The sequence below is a fragment of the Mytilus galloprovincialis genome, chromosome 14, assembly GCF_965363235.1.
Source record: "Mytilus galloprovincialis chromosome 14, xbMytGall1.hap1.1, whole genome shotgun sequence".
In the NCBI taxonomy this organism is placed as follows: Eukaryota; Metazoa; Mollusca; class Bivalvia; order Mytilida; family Mytilidae; genus Mytilus; species Mytilus galloprovincialis.
Window position 1 is genome coordinate 53,444,890 of NC_134851.1, and position 15,392 is coordinate 53,460,281.

At 30.5% G+C, this 15,392-nt stretch overlaps 1 protein-coding gene across 8 annotated transcripts in view; it reads left to right on the top strand.

The window, feature by feature from the left end:
* The window catches only part of LOC143058357 (uncharacterized), a 68,537-nt gene that overhangs the window by 15,151 nt on the left and 37,994 nt on the right, over positions 1-15,392 (top strand). Inside the window, exon 1 of one of the 8 annotated variants that reach the window (XM_076231860.1) lies at positions 3,566-3,932. The exons of 5 other annotated variants lie outside the window; for them this stretch is intronic. In XM_076231860.1, coding sequence (XP_076087975.1) covers positions 3,902-3,932 — 31 coding nt within the window. In that variant the 5' untranslated portion in view covers positions 3,566-3,901. Of the gene's footprint in view, positions 1-3,565; positions 3,933-5,272; positions 5,298-9,062; positions 9,082-15,392 lie in introns of those variants that run through there. 2 more of the 8 variants (XM_076231859.1, XM_076231861.1) reach the window with 2 other exon arrangements.

A 15,392-nucleotide genomic window follows, 5' to 3' on the forward strand; every position in this document is an offset into this window, starting at 1 on the left:
TTTGTAAAAGTTGAGAGGTTTGTCATCTGTCATTCTGTAATTTGGTGTCTGAACAATAACTTAAGTTTAAATAAATAGATCTCAATGAAATTTTACTAGAGGGTTCAATACCACAAAAGATTGGGATTGATTTTGGGGACTATGGTACCAACAGTTTAGGAATTAGGGACAATTAAAAGCGGCCAAAAACAAGCATTTTTGAAGTTTCCTTACAGTAACTTGTGTGTTAGTGTATGGATCTTTATGACATTGTACCACAAGGTTCCATATCACAACAGGAATTCTGGGATTGAGTTTGGGGGTAATTGTGCCAAACATGCAGGAATCAGCAACATAAAAGGGAACAAAAACACGCATTTTTAGAGTTTCCAGACAAAAACTTTTGTGTAAGTGTATGATTCTCTCTAAAAGTGTACTATAAGGTGCCATACTACAAAGGGAAGGCTGGGATTGAGTTTGGTGATATTTCTCAGAAGGGGGGTCCCAATTTTTGGAAGGGGTTAATATTATTTTCTTCAAAATTTTAAATATTTCAATTTCCAGAAGAAATCTTCAAATGCACAGTATTGCGCAATACATTTTTAAGGTCTTTGACCACATGAATTTCATGTCAGAAAACAATTTTATTTTTAAAATTTGATCACAATCCAAATTCAGATAAAATTATAAAGCTTCACTATTGTGTCCAAATTTGCCCAAACTGTTCAAGGGTCAGTCAAACTCTGCAGTCTTATCAGGCTGCTCTCAGCAAAGTATTATTTTCTGAAGGAGTAAACAATTTTTTTATACGAATTTTAATTTTTTGGTCGTATATTGCTATCACGTTGGCGTCGTCGTCGTCTGCGTCGTCGTCGTCGTCCGAATACTTTTAGTTTTCGCACTCTAACTTTAGTAAAAGTGAATAGAAATCAATGAAATTTTAACACAAGGTTTATGACCACAAAAGGAAGGTTGGGATTGATTTTGGGAGTTTTGGTCCCAACAGTTTAGGAATTAAGGGCCAAAAAAGGGCCCAAATAAGCATTATTCTTGGTTTTCGCACAATAACTTTAGTATAAGTAAATAGAAATCAATGAAATTTTAACACAAGGTTTATGACCACAACAGTTTATGAATTAGGGGCCAAAAAGGGGCCCAAATAAGCATTATTTTTTGTTTTTGCACCATAACTTTAGTATAAGTAAATAGAAATCTATGAAATTTAAACACAAGGTTTATGACCATAAAAGGAAGGTTGGGTTTGTTTTTGGGAGTTTTGGTCCTAACAGTTTAGGAATAAGGGGCCCAAAGGGTCCAAAATTGAACTTTGTGTGATTTCATCAAAAATTGAATAATTGGGGTTCTTTGATATGCCGAATCTAACTATGTATGTAGATTCTTAATTTTTGGTCCTGTTTTCAAATTGGTCTACATTAAGGTCCAAAGGGTCCAAAATTAAACTTAGTTTGATTTTAACAAAAATTGAATCCTTGGGGTTCTTTGATATGCTGAATTTAGAAATGTACTTAGATTTTTAATTATTGGCCTAGTTTTCAAGTTGGTCCAAATGGGGGTCCAACTTAATTAAAAATCATCTTTAACATGAAGTATTAAAGCCTATATTTTCTAACGATATTTGTAAATTGATTACCATGACTTTAATAATTACAGCAAAATGCGTTGAGTTAAAACACATTAAAACACATTATTAATGTTCAACTATTCAAAAATTTTAGATTTAAAAAGTTTGAAGAAGAAATCTTTAATTGATTTGTAAAATCTTGACATTTGTTTTGTGTAAAAAAAACCCATGTAATGTCAAAAATTTGATCACAATCCAAATTCAGAGCTGTATCAGGCTTGAATGTTTTGTCCATACTTGCCCCAACTGTTCAGGGTTCGACCTCTGCGGTCGTATAAAGCTGTGCCCTGCGGAGCACCTGGTCTGTTTTTTGTGTGTGGCTAAAATGGCAAAAGCATCCAATGACATTTATTGATTTAATTGAAAAGAGTGAAAACTTTTGTCAGCTAAAGGTTTCATTTAGGTTTGACATATAAAAAATATTTATTGTAACAAAAGTTATAATTTGGAATTTTTTGTCAACAGTTTGTAAAGTTGTAATAAACAATAGTGACTTCCAGTACCAATGACACAATTTATTTCTTTTGTTTGTTAATCAATGGACCATTTACATTAGAGAAAAATAAGTAACATTTAGTGTGTAAAGTAGGGTAAAATAAAATTGAGAATGGTTTTAAATATCTTGACTATAAGATTGATTTATGTCGTTACAATGTGACCTAACTTGTCCTATATAGAGAGGCTTTAAAACATCTACGAACAATAAATCATAGATTAGTAAGAGATAGGAATAAGTAATAAATGTATTATAATGAAAATTTAAAATGCTTCTAAGTAAACAACTCAAGAAAAACTCAAGGAATAAGATAGCAATAACTGATTTAAAAATAAGACTGTTTAAGCATTTAATGAATTTTTATTTAGCATAATATTAGTTCAATGTTTTAGACCCATTCATATGTCAGTCTACCATCTCTTTGAATGTCATCATTTTATACATCTTTATTTTTATAATACCCTTCAAATTTGAATGAAGATTTACTCTTTTAATAATTTAGATTTAATGAAATATCACAAAAAACAAAGCTTGAAAAATGTTTGAGTGGGAAAGGAAAGAACTTGAACAAGCGCTTTTACATGTATATTTTGTTTATATTGGGCACAAATTTAGATTATTATAACCCTTATATTGTGTGTAGAACCATTACTGAGTATATGTTTTGCCCTATTTTGGAATCTGTGTCATCTTAACCTTTTTATTTTTCCCTTGCTTCTGTATAATTTTTCAGAAGCTTGATGATAAAATTTATGAATTGAATGCTGGTCGTTATTGACACTGACTTGACCTTTTTTTACAACTTGCTAGCCTTGAAAGAAAGAAACTATAAATAAAATGTCTACCCATGTTTCTAAAATTATCATAGATCACGCCCTGGATTCAACAAATCTGTGGCTGGAGTAATTATTTACCTCTGTTGAAGCTGGTACATGTACTAGGTCCTCACTTTTTATAGTGTTAGAACTATGATCAGGAGGGAAGTTAGAGTGACATTCTTTAAAATTTAATCAAAATTTCTGCTTTGAAAACTGGTCCTACATAATCACTTGTTAAATGAAATGTTTAATATCATTTAAAGATGTCTTGTCAAAACTTTTGACAACACTATGTAAAAATGTTTTATTTAGTCATATTAAATTAACTCACCAAAATTCGATTAAATCTGTGAAAAATTTATTTAACTTTATATCCTTTGAACAAACTTTGAAGTTTAAGTAATAAAGACACTCTATTTATAAAGTCTCCTCTCAGATTCTAAATTCTTATTTAAAACATATAAATGACACGATCACAGTTTAAATTTCATAATTTAAAATAGAAAGGACAGATATGAAAATTAGAAGTGTATGATGAATTGCCGCTACATTTGAGTGGTTTTTATATTTTTATCAGAATGTAGATGTTTAATAAAATATCTTGTCAATAGGCCGAACAACTTTGGATAACTTAAGGAACACGTAACTACAGGTATTTTGTTGATTTATCACCATTTGATGACACCTAATTGAAGTTTTTTCGTTGACACCCCGATGTTTGTTATATTCCATTCTGGATGGATGTATATCGACTTGTGTTCAATGTTTGAAAGATTCTACTATTGATTCATGTGGACTTTACTTATGTGATAGACAAACGACTTAGAATTGCATAAAAATACATTTGTTGACATTTTACGATACACCCTTGAAGTCACGAAAAAGTAAACACAGGATATTTGGAGATAACAGGGGGACAGTTTGTAAACATTTTGTGTAGTGTCCCAATTCTTTTATAAGGACAAAATGGAAGGAAACATTGCTACATTAAACAATGGTATGTACTAATGGATTGCTGAATTTCTTTGTAAAAGGTGGGTTAAGGTTATGGTACAGGATAAAAAATCAGGAATTTTCAATGTCTCCTCCTCATGAGTAATTGACTGATTCAGCTGTTATAAAATTTTCTACAGTCTGTTGATATCTTTTTTGAAAGATGGGTTAAGGCTTATGATACTGTATAAAAAAAGTTTTAGAAATAAAATTGAGAATGCCATGGAAACATGGGAAATGGGGAATGTGTCAAAGTGACAATAACCTGAATGCCTTCCTCATGAGTAATTGACTTTTTTAGTTGCAATAAAATTTCTACACTCTGCTGATTATTTCATTTTATTCTTTTATAATTTTAAACTTCTCTTCATTTGTTTTTTTATAAACTTGATAAGTTTATAAAATAAAATCTGTAAGTCATAAATTTTCATTTAGTTGGAAATGAAAGAGTATTGCCTCAAAAAGTGATAAAATCCATTTCATTAACTTTAAACATGTTAAATGCATTGATTGATAGAAAAAAACGTAAGTTCATAAAAATAAATTTATAGTCATAAATTTTCATTTAGATAGAAATAAAAGTGAAATGCCTCAAAAAGTATTTAAATTTACTTTATTTACTGTATTAAAATGCATTGATTAACTTGAAAAGAAACATATTGGATGTTATCCTTAATGCACAACATTACACATAGTATAAACTGATTAAACTTACAGGATTATGTCTTATAGTTTAATGGATTAACTCCCTTTGTTATTCAATGACTAAATGATTAATTGAGAAACATAGCTTTGCCAATTGTTGTTTATAATATGTGATATTTACATGGTTCCGTAATAATGTGTCAATCAACTCTAAAAGTTATACTGGGGTTTGATGGGAATATGTAGTTTTCATAATGGAACGGGAACCAAATTGTCGCCAAAATTTATATAGTGCTTGACTTCCACAAAAATGAGAAGATATGAAATAATTTTCTTCAAAATACTGCAGAAAGATACATGTACATGCAAAAAAGTGTCCAATTTAATAGCCTTCTAAAAGTTTATTTGGTAATGAAAAAGCGTCATATTTGACCAACTTCAATCAGACAGCTAGATAATAGTTTCTTCACTCTCAGAATATCTTTATTGGATTGTGATTTAAAAAACATGCTACTTTATATCTTTGTTTAACTTGATACATGGTGATATACAATATTTGGCGTAGACTTGATTTATAAGTAGCATATATATGTGTAGATAACAATGGAATGATTCTACTTAGTCAGTAATATTATAGTCTGGAATAACTCTGTGATAATGTTTACATCCAAACTGTACTTTGGGGTACAGACTCCAAGAACGTATACACATTGGATGTTTGTTTGTAAGTACATGTACTTTAAAGGCTGTATAATGGACTTTGTGTGTTCTTAGATGTTTGAATGTAGGTACTTTAAAGGGTCAAAGTTAACTTTTTTGTTTCAAAGGATAAACACATATGGCTTTTTGTAAAAAAATTGAAATATCTGCATTACAAAATTATGCTCTTCATTTGTGTAACAGTTATGTGAAATTGATTCATATTATCAAAATTTCATGATTTTGAGGAAAAAAAAGTCTTTTTGGTGCATTTTAATCTAATTTGATAAAAAAAAATCTTTTTCATAAAAATTGGTACAAATAATCTTCATACAATATCAAGCTAAATGTCCTTTTAAATGTTTGCATTTTTTTAGCAAATTATTAAAATTGCTTGAAAAATGCATTTTTTCCTAATGTGTTGCTGTTTGAGGCCACAGAATTCAAAGTCATTACCTCCCCTGTAACTGTATTTGGTGTTTACAACTTATCCCCTGTGTTTAATGTTTGTATATGACATAATTTTGGATTGATTTTACTTATTTGTTTCTCGGTTGTTTGTGGTTATTGTACTAAAGTTTTTCATTCTGTTGAAGTTTACTTACCAAACAACTGCTATAAATCAATAGTCCCCTCTTTATGTGGAATATTTTCTTCAAATCTTTTGTTTATTGTTAATAACAATTTTTCAATGTTCTTCTTGTAAAAAGTTGGACTAGGCAAGGACGTATATTATGTTAGTTATACGTCCTTGGACTAGGTAAACAAAAATTATGTAAGATGAAGAAAAATTTCATTTGCCAGAATGGAACTTATTTAAGCTTTCACTGAATCCCATATAATTTTGATACGGGTGGTTAAAGTATACTTTGAATATGTGTCCAGAGTTATGGAACTTGATTTTAGAAATATGGTCATTTAAATTTTTGTATTCATAAATTCAAATTAAGATGCTGATGGAGAGTTTGGTAAACTATTTTACATAGATCCCTCATTGCAGTAGAGCATCAAAGAAACATTAAATTAGTTTGGATTCCTAGACTTAATAATTCACTTTTTATCCTTTATTATAAGATTAGCAGTTCCAAAATACAGAAGTTTTTAAACATCGTAAAAACACAATTTTCTTACAAAAGTAATCTGTATAAATATATTGCTTTGATGATAATGAATGAATTTTTCTTTTTAGTGAATTGAAAACATTTTCTTCTTTCTCATCATCTGTTTTTAGCTCACCTGGCCCGAAGGGCCAAGTGAGCTTTTCTCATCACTTGGCGTCCGGCGTCCGTCGTCCGTCGTCTGTCGTCCGTCGTCCGTCGTCGTCTGGCGTCGTTAACTTTTACAAAAATCTTCTCCTCTGAAACTACTGGGCCAAATTTAACCAAACTTGGCCACAATCATCATTGGGGTATCTTGTTTAAAAAATGTGTTCGGTTACCCGGCCAACCAACCAAGATGGCCGCCATGGCTAAAAATAGAACATAGGGGTAAAATGCAGTTTTTGGCTTATAACTCTGAAACCAAACCATTTAGAGCAAATCTGACATGGGGGTTAAATTGTTTATTAAGTCAAGATCTATCTGCCCTGAAATTTTCAGACGAATCGGACAACCGGTTGTTGGGTTGCTGCCCCTGAATTGGCAATTTTAAGGAAATTTTGCCGTTATATGGTTATTATCTTGAATATTATTATAGATAGAGATAAACTGTAAACAGCAATAATGTTCAGCAAAGTAAAATCTACAAATAAGTCAACATGACCGAAATGGTCAGTTGACCCATATAGGAGTTATTGCCCTTTATAGTCAATTTTTAACCATTTTTCGTAAATCTTAGTAATCTTTTACAAAAATCTTCTCCTCTGAAACTACTAGGCAAAATTTATCCAAACTTGGCCACAATTATCTTTGGGGTATCTAGTTTAAAAAATGTGTCCTGTGACCCGGCCAACCAACCAAGATGGCCGCCACGGCTAAAAATAGAACATAGGGGTAAAATGCAGTTTTTGGCTTATAACTTAAAAACCAAAGCATTTAGAGCAAATCTGACAATTGGTAAAATTGTTTATCAGGTCAAGATCTATTTACCCTGAAATTTTCAGATGAATCTGACAACCTGTTGTTGGGTTGCTGCCCCTGAATTGGTAATTTTAAGGAAATTTTACTGTTTTTGGTTATTATCTTGAAAATTATTATAGATAGAAATAAACTGTAAACAGCAATAATGTTCAGCAAAGTAAGATTTACAAATAAGTCAACATGACCGAAATGGTCAGTTGACCAATATAGGAGTTATTGCCCTTTATAGTCAATTTTTAACCATTTTTCGTAAATCTTAGTAATCTTTTACAAAAATCTTCTCCTCTGAAACTACTGGGCCAAATTAATCCAAACTTATCCACAATCATCTTTTGGTTATCTAGTTTAAAAAATGTGTCTGATGACCCGGCCATCCAACCAAGATGGCCGCCATGGCTAAAAATAGAACATAGGGGAAAAATGCAGTTTTTGGCTTATAACTCAAAAACCAAAGCCTTTAGAGCAAATCTGACACGGGGGTCAAATTGTTTATCAGGTCAAGATCTATCTGCCCTGAAATTTTCAGATAAATCGGACAACCCGTTGTTGGGTTGCTGCCCCTGAATTGGTAATTTTAAGGAAATTTTACTGTTTTTGGTTATTATCTTGAAAATTATTATAGATAGAAATAAACTGTAAACAGCAATAATGTTCAGCAAAGTAAGATTTACAAATAAGTCAACATGACCGAAATGGTCAGTTGACCCATATAGGAGTTATTGCCCTTTATAGTCAATTTTTAACCATTTTTCGTAAATCTTAGTAATCTTTTACAAAAATCTTCTCCTCTGAAACTGATGGGCCAAATTAATCCAAACTTATCCACAATCATCTTTGGGGTATCTAGTTTAAAAAATGTGTCCGATGACCTGGCCATCCAACCAAGATGGCCGCCATGGCTAAAAATAGAACATAGGGGTAAAATGCAGTTTTTGGCTTATAACTCAAAAACCAAAGCGTTTAGAGCAAATCTGACAGGGGTTAATTTGTTTATCAGGTCAAGATCTATCTGCCCCGAAATTTTCAAATGAATCGGACAACCCGTTGTTGGGTTGCTGCCCCTGAATTGGTAATTTTAAGGAAATTTTGCTGTTTTTGGTTATTGTCTTGAATATTATTATAGATAGAGATAAACTGTAAACAGCAATAATGTTCAGCAAAGTAAGATTTACAAATAAGTCAACATGACCGAAATGGTCAATTGACCTGCTAAGGAGTTATTGTCCTTTATAGTCAATTTTCAACAATTTTTACTAAAATTTTCCACTGAAACTACTGGGCCAAGTTCATTATAGATAGAGATAATTGTAAGCTGCAAGGATGTTCAGTAAAGTAAGATGTACAAACACATCACCATCACCAAAATACAATTTTGTCATGAATCCATCTGCTTCCTTTGTTTAATAGTCACATAGACCAAGGTGAGCGACACAGGCTCTTTAGAGCCTCTAGTTTTTTTATAGAAACATTGCCGACTGAATTTTTAACTGAAGAGTATATTTGACATGAGTTTGTGGTTATTTGAATACCTTCCAGAATAATTTATTTAAATCTATCTATTAAGTATCCCTATATAATAGGCGTATTGTTATGGTCAAATAATGATCACCTTTTCCTGTTAAGATATTCAATGATTAGTCAAAATCACTCAGGTGTTTTAGTGATGCTATGATTCAGGCTAAACTTTCTGGTGGCTTATTTTTTATAGGAACTAATTACTTTTGTTTTAAGGTAAGAACGAATTATTCATGTTTAATTTTGATAAAATACCTATTTTTCATTATCAGATATAATTTTATGGATCTACAAAAATATTTTTAGCTGCTTCAAAGATTCACATAGTCAATCTATATAAATCCTTGACTGCTTTAATGAGAAGAAGGTATTGATCACTGTTTAATCTGTAGATTAAAACACATTATAAAATTTACATATTCAAGCAGTACCAGTTTTCTTTGACTTAATGGTTATTAAAACTGAAAATTATTATGTTCCCAGTTTGAGAAACATGAACAAGTCCTACTATAGATGAACAGATTTGGTTCTATGAACATGTTCAATATCATAAAATTCTTTTGAACCTAACAAGGACAGTCAGTCACTAGTAGTTCTGGGGAGACCCTTGATTTAACTTCCTGGTTTCATTGGTCATCTTAGGCTCTATTTAAATAATGAATGGATTTTATTGAGATATTTACAGTATTTTGACAGATAGAGTAAGTTCAGCACCTATTAATTTTGAAAATACATGTATATTATACTTTGACCTATAAAGGTTTACTTTTACAAATTGTGACTTGGATGGAGAGTTGTCTCTTTGGTACACATACAACATCTTCTTATATGTGTATAATTTGAAAAAAAATATTTCTGGTATGAATATTTATTTAGATTATATACTAGCTGCCAAAGGACATTGACCAAACAAGTCTTCTAAAATATCATTTAATGTAATACTTTCAACTATTTTTCCTTAAACATTTTCGAATAATTCAATTATCAAATGTTTCAAATTTTCCCTTGTGACAAACCATTATTTTTATTTTAAAGGAAATCAAATTTTTAACAACATTTTTGATTGAAATTTCCTTATAATTTAGTATTGAATAGGAGTTATTGACTTCATGAGGTGAAATGGGTACAGAAAGTCACCACAGCTATTAAAATTGTGTGCAATAAAAACTAATAATGTAATTGAATATATTGAATGGAAACGATATTGATATCATACAAATTATAATGAACAGTGACTGTATTATATTTATCAGGTGATTGTAGGGGGAACAGACTTTAAACTTGTTTATCCCTTTTCACAGTCCCTGTATTTGTCTGGAATTGAGAATGATGGAAAGAATTTGAAAAAAAAAACTACTGGGCATTTTTACATATTCCAGATATGACAATAGCAGTTAAAAGAAAGTTGAAGACACTGGTTAGCTGTCTAAGGGTCGTTGTTAGGTCATTTAAAATTCATCTTTAAGTTCAGAATGACTTAGTAAAAATCTTTATGTTTTTTTTTGTGTGTTTTGTCAAATGTTGTAGTTGGAAGTATTATGACAATTTTAAAGAGTTGAACAAACATTTGTATTCTTCAAGAAATGAAAGTTAAACACCATAGGAGAAGAAAAAATCTAAACAATTAAGGAATTTCAAGCACAAGATATGTACTATATATAGTTTCAGTCTAGTACATGCATATTTTACAGCCATGAGCACTATTCTATTCAACATGAAGTTTGTAACCCTTTCACTTCTTGATACAATAATTTTTACCAAGGACCTGGGTATAAGAATATATTACTGCAAAGGCGTAGCCTAATTTGTAGTTACAGCTTTAATATATAGCTATATTTTGTAAGTTTCTTGAGATTTCAGTGACCCGAATTTCATATAAATAGAGAATTAGTTAAGGTTGAGTAAGCATTCAATTATAGGTATTGTGGTTTGTTATCCTTTTGTGAAATAGTTTTCATAACTAATTCATGTTGTTTTGTTAGCATGGTTGATGTATAAGTATACATGTTATGTTATATGAAGGAGAAACTGAACAAAAAAAAAGCCCCTCAAACTGGATTAGAATATGGAAAAAATGATGGGAAATTATTATATATAAATTATACTGTAATTATTTTTCTTCTCTTCAATATGTCGTACTGAAGATTAATTTATTTTCGGGAATATTAATTTTTGTGAATTAATAAAATCTGTATTTTGCTGGATATTTGATGATGGGGTTTAACCAAAGTATGCAATTAGAAGCATAAAGAAACTGCTTTTTGTTGAAATTTTGAGTTTGTAGATTTCTAGTACAGATCGACAAAATTCACGAAAATTGGTATCTGACAAAAAATAATGGATCCACAATATATAACTTGTAAAAAAGTGACTTTGCTCATTGTTGAAGGCTGTACAGTGACCTATAGTTGTTTATTTCTGTGTCATTTGGTCTCTTGTGGAGAGATGGTTTATTAGCAATCATTACCACATCTTCTTTTTTATATTGACAACACCTGCATTTGTAGTCCTTATAATATATTTATAAAACTGTCAAGATGAGTAACAACAAACATGGTAAAAGCACCATTCCTTTTTATTCCCTTGAATTTCTTGGGGTCAGTGTCTGAAAAATAAGAGAAAATACCAAGGGGTCAATGAAAAGCTTAATCCTCAAGACTAGAACAAAGATTTTAACAACTATAGGGCAATGCACAACCTTCAAAAATGAGCAACCCCCATTGGTTAGAGGAGATATAGCAGAAAAAATAGGATAGTTCCTTAACTTCCTACACTAAATATTTAGAAAATCAGTTATATATTCAATCACTTAAAGTTATGGTAAAATCAAGAGATTATTGGATCTTTTAGCACAAGTATTTTGGGGATATAAGCCCAAAAGGTAAAAATGAAAGATTGTAATGTTTTGTAATTTTTTTTTTCTAAAAAAATAGAGATGCTTTTAAGCTGAAAAGGTCATGATGCATTCATAGCATGCTGATCTAGTGTTCAAAATTCCTTGGATTGGATAGTTGAAAAACTGTTATTTGGACTAGGGTAAATATGTTGTATAAACACTTCAATTAAACATAGAAAAGTACAACACAAAGGTTAGTTCCCATCTCCAGTAGTGAATTTAATAGGTTGTACATAACAGTATAACAGTGCAGAAAATGTATTTGTTATTTAAATTCTATTTTTGATGTAACTCAATACAGAAATTGTGATATTAGTGACAGTAAATGATTAATATATAATAGATTTATATAAATTTTATTCAGGTTTCAAAGTGATTAAATATAGAATTCACCTTTTCAAGGTTATTCGATAAGGTACTCAAAATGCTGTAAAATGTATTGTAAATTTGGCTTTAATCTGAGAGATAGGACACAAATGATTGTTGAGTAAAACCAGGGTTGTTAAAATCTTTTGATTTATTTATTTTTGTATTTTGATAATAGGATGCCATTTAAGACACACTACTTTTTAAAAAGTTTTATGATATAGCATGCTTCTTTCACTGCATTCAAATTTGTTGATTATAATAACTTTGTAATTTTCCTTACCTATTATTCCTACTTACTTTTTTACCTGCAGTTTTCCAAAGTATGATGCTGTTACCTGAGTCAGAAACGTTTTTCGTTTTAGCAAATTTCCTCTTTTTAAACTTATAAATATTTGCAAAAAGGAACAGCACAACAAGAAGTATGTACTCTGAAAACTTAGGAAAAGCTACTGACCTGTTTGGAGTTATTGCCCCAGATATATGCAAAAGTCAGTTTTAAAAAATTAGCTGATTTTATTCAGGTTTCAAAGTGATTTTCAATTCACTGTCTGATAACATAACCTCCAGACCATACTGGCAATTTTGTCCTTGAACTTTTAGGGTAAAACTGGACTAGTGACTGTAGAGACATTAACGAAATTTAGTAAAAGAGGAGTGAGCATGTACTATTTTTCAAATAGCATTATTTTCAATGTGGATGTACATCTGTTCTTTATGCAGCATTCTGTAATAAAACTATTTTTCTTTCCTGACCATTGAGCACTAACTGACTGTTATCTGTTTGCTTACAGTTTAGTGGTAAGCAATAGTTGTCTCATTGGCAATCATACCACATCTTCTTTTTTATAATTTGTCCGTATTCAAATCAAGAAAAAAATTGCAATAAATGCATATATTTGTATGGTTGTGATTTTTGATAAAAGAGCATCAATGAATTTATTTAAATGACATTTTGCATGCACCGGATATGATAATGTGATAAGAATTTAAATGTGAGTTCAAATAAGTGCAATATTTATCCGATTACAATTTTGCAGTGACAAAAACGTAGCCCAAATTTCTGAATTTACACTAATAGTAGCTTCTACGGAGGACAAGAGAAAAGGCCCAAAATCTTGATATCCTCTAGACATTGAAAAAATGTTGGTTAGCTTAAAATATTTTTGTTGAATTATTTTGGAGAGGTTTTAACGGTTCTTTATAATGCAAAGTGTATGTATTGACAGTTTAAATACCTAGAAAGTACAGGTGACAGAGTAGATATAAGTACAGAATTTGGTTTTCAGACATATTGTCCTCATCATTCCAATAAAATTACCTAACACTGCCCTAATATGAAAAAAAATATAGTTTATTGGCTGCTTAAGTAAAATAAATCCGTACCAATGTCACTTAGTCTAATAGATTTTACAGTACATAGGGAATAACTGTCTTCTGGAATATATCTATTGTTATGGTCCCATTCTTTGTTGAAGTCCCGTCTATTTCATGCTGATTAAATTAACAATTATGCTGCCATTACATAATTACCTGTAAGCATATTGTATATTTATTGGTTTGACAGTCTGTATTTGTATAAGGCATCACTGAAAGATTGTTTTACTGCTAAGAATGGACTATGAATTATCTTTTTTTGAAGAAATCGTTGGTCTAGTTTTTGGTCAGTGGACAGAGAATATTTCTTAATTTTCAAGACTGTTTGGGTGTCTTCTACTTGAAAATTTGAGATACATTTAGTTTAGGCTAAAGCAACAAGGCTTTGTGAGATCAAAATAAGCTGCAATCATTGTGAGGCAATCTGGTATTAAAATAAGATCTGATAGAAACATACCAACCAACCAAAAAGTAAGGAGAACAGTTACTTTACGGTCTGGAATAATTGAATTTGAGTCTTGTTGGTAGTACATTGGATGAAAGGTATTTTGATTCATGAAGTCTGTGGTAGCATTGGAGGAAAGATATTATGATTCATGAAGTTCATGGTAGCATTGGATGAAAGGTATTTTGGTTCTTGAAGTTTGAAGTAGCCTATTGATTTATGAAGTTTGTGGTAGCATTAGATGAAAGGTATTTTGGTTCTTGAAGTTTGAAGTAGCCTATTGATTCATGAAGTTTGTGGTAGCATTGGATGAAAGGTATTTTGGTTCTTGAAGTTTGAAGTAGCTTATTGATTCATGAAGTTTGTGGTAGCATTGGATGAAAGGTATTTTGGTTCTTGAAGTTTGAAGTAGCCTATTGATTCATGAAGTTTGTGGTAGCATTGGATGAAAGGTATTTTGGTTATTGAAGTTTGAAGTAGCCTATTGATTCATGAAGTTCATGGTAGCATTGGATGAAAGGTATTTTGGTTCTTGAAGTTTGAAGTAGCCTATTGATTCATGAAGTTTGTGGTAGCATTGGATGAAAGGTATTTTGGTTATTGAAGTTTGAAGTAGCTTATTGATTCATGAAGTTTGTGGTAGCATTGGATGAAAGGTATTTTGGTTCTTGAAGTTTGAAGTAGCCTATTGATTCATGAAGTTTGTGGTAGCATTGGATGAAAGGTATTTTGGTTATTGAAGTTTGAAGTAGCCTATTGATTTATGAAGTTTGTGGTAGCATTAGATGAAAGGTATTTTGGTTCATGAGATTGATGCATGGTATATATTTTCATGTTCAAAAACTAGTTGTAAGAGAAGTTCCAGATATTTCAATCATTCCACATTTCAAACTATGCCATCATATATGTCTTTTTTACAATTAAGACATTTCCCAAGTGACATATTAAATGTATTACATACCTTTCATGACAAAATTAGTAATTCAATTTCATTATCCTGATTGCAATAGATTTCTCCTCTAATCAATAATTACATTTGTGCTATTGTATAACATCTCAAAGAAGATGGATTCTAAGCCATGTTACATTTGTCAATTCTTGGGAGGTAATATTCTTTTATTTTATTTTGAGTAAATTCTAAATTTAAAAAGTTAAAATATTTGATAATAAAATATTAGACTGTTGAAAATTTAAATCATTAGATATAAAAATAACACAGATTTTTTGGTGTGTAGTTATTTGGTAATATATGATAGAAGAAATACAAATAAAATAATAAAAAGATTTTAATTTTTGAAAAAGAGCTAATTTGATATTTATTGTGATAAATTTTCATTAACCTTCTGAAGTTTGAACATTTCTGATGATTTTAAAGTTTAAAACATAATTGTAAATACATATATGACCATACGAAGGAGTAATGAGGCAGCTATATAGCATAAC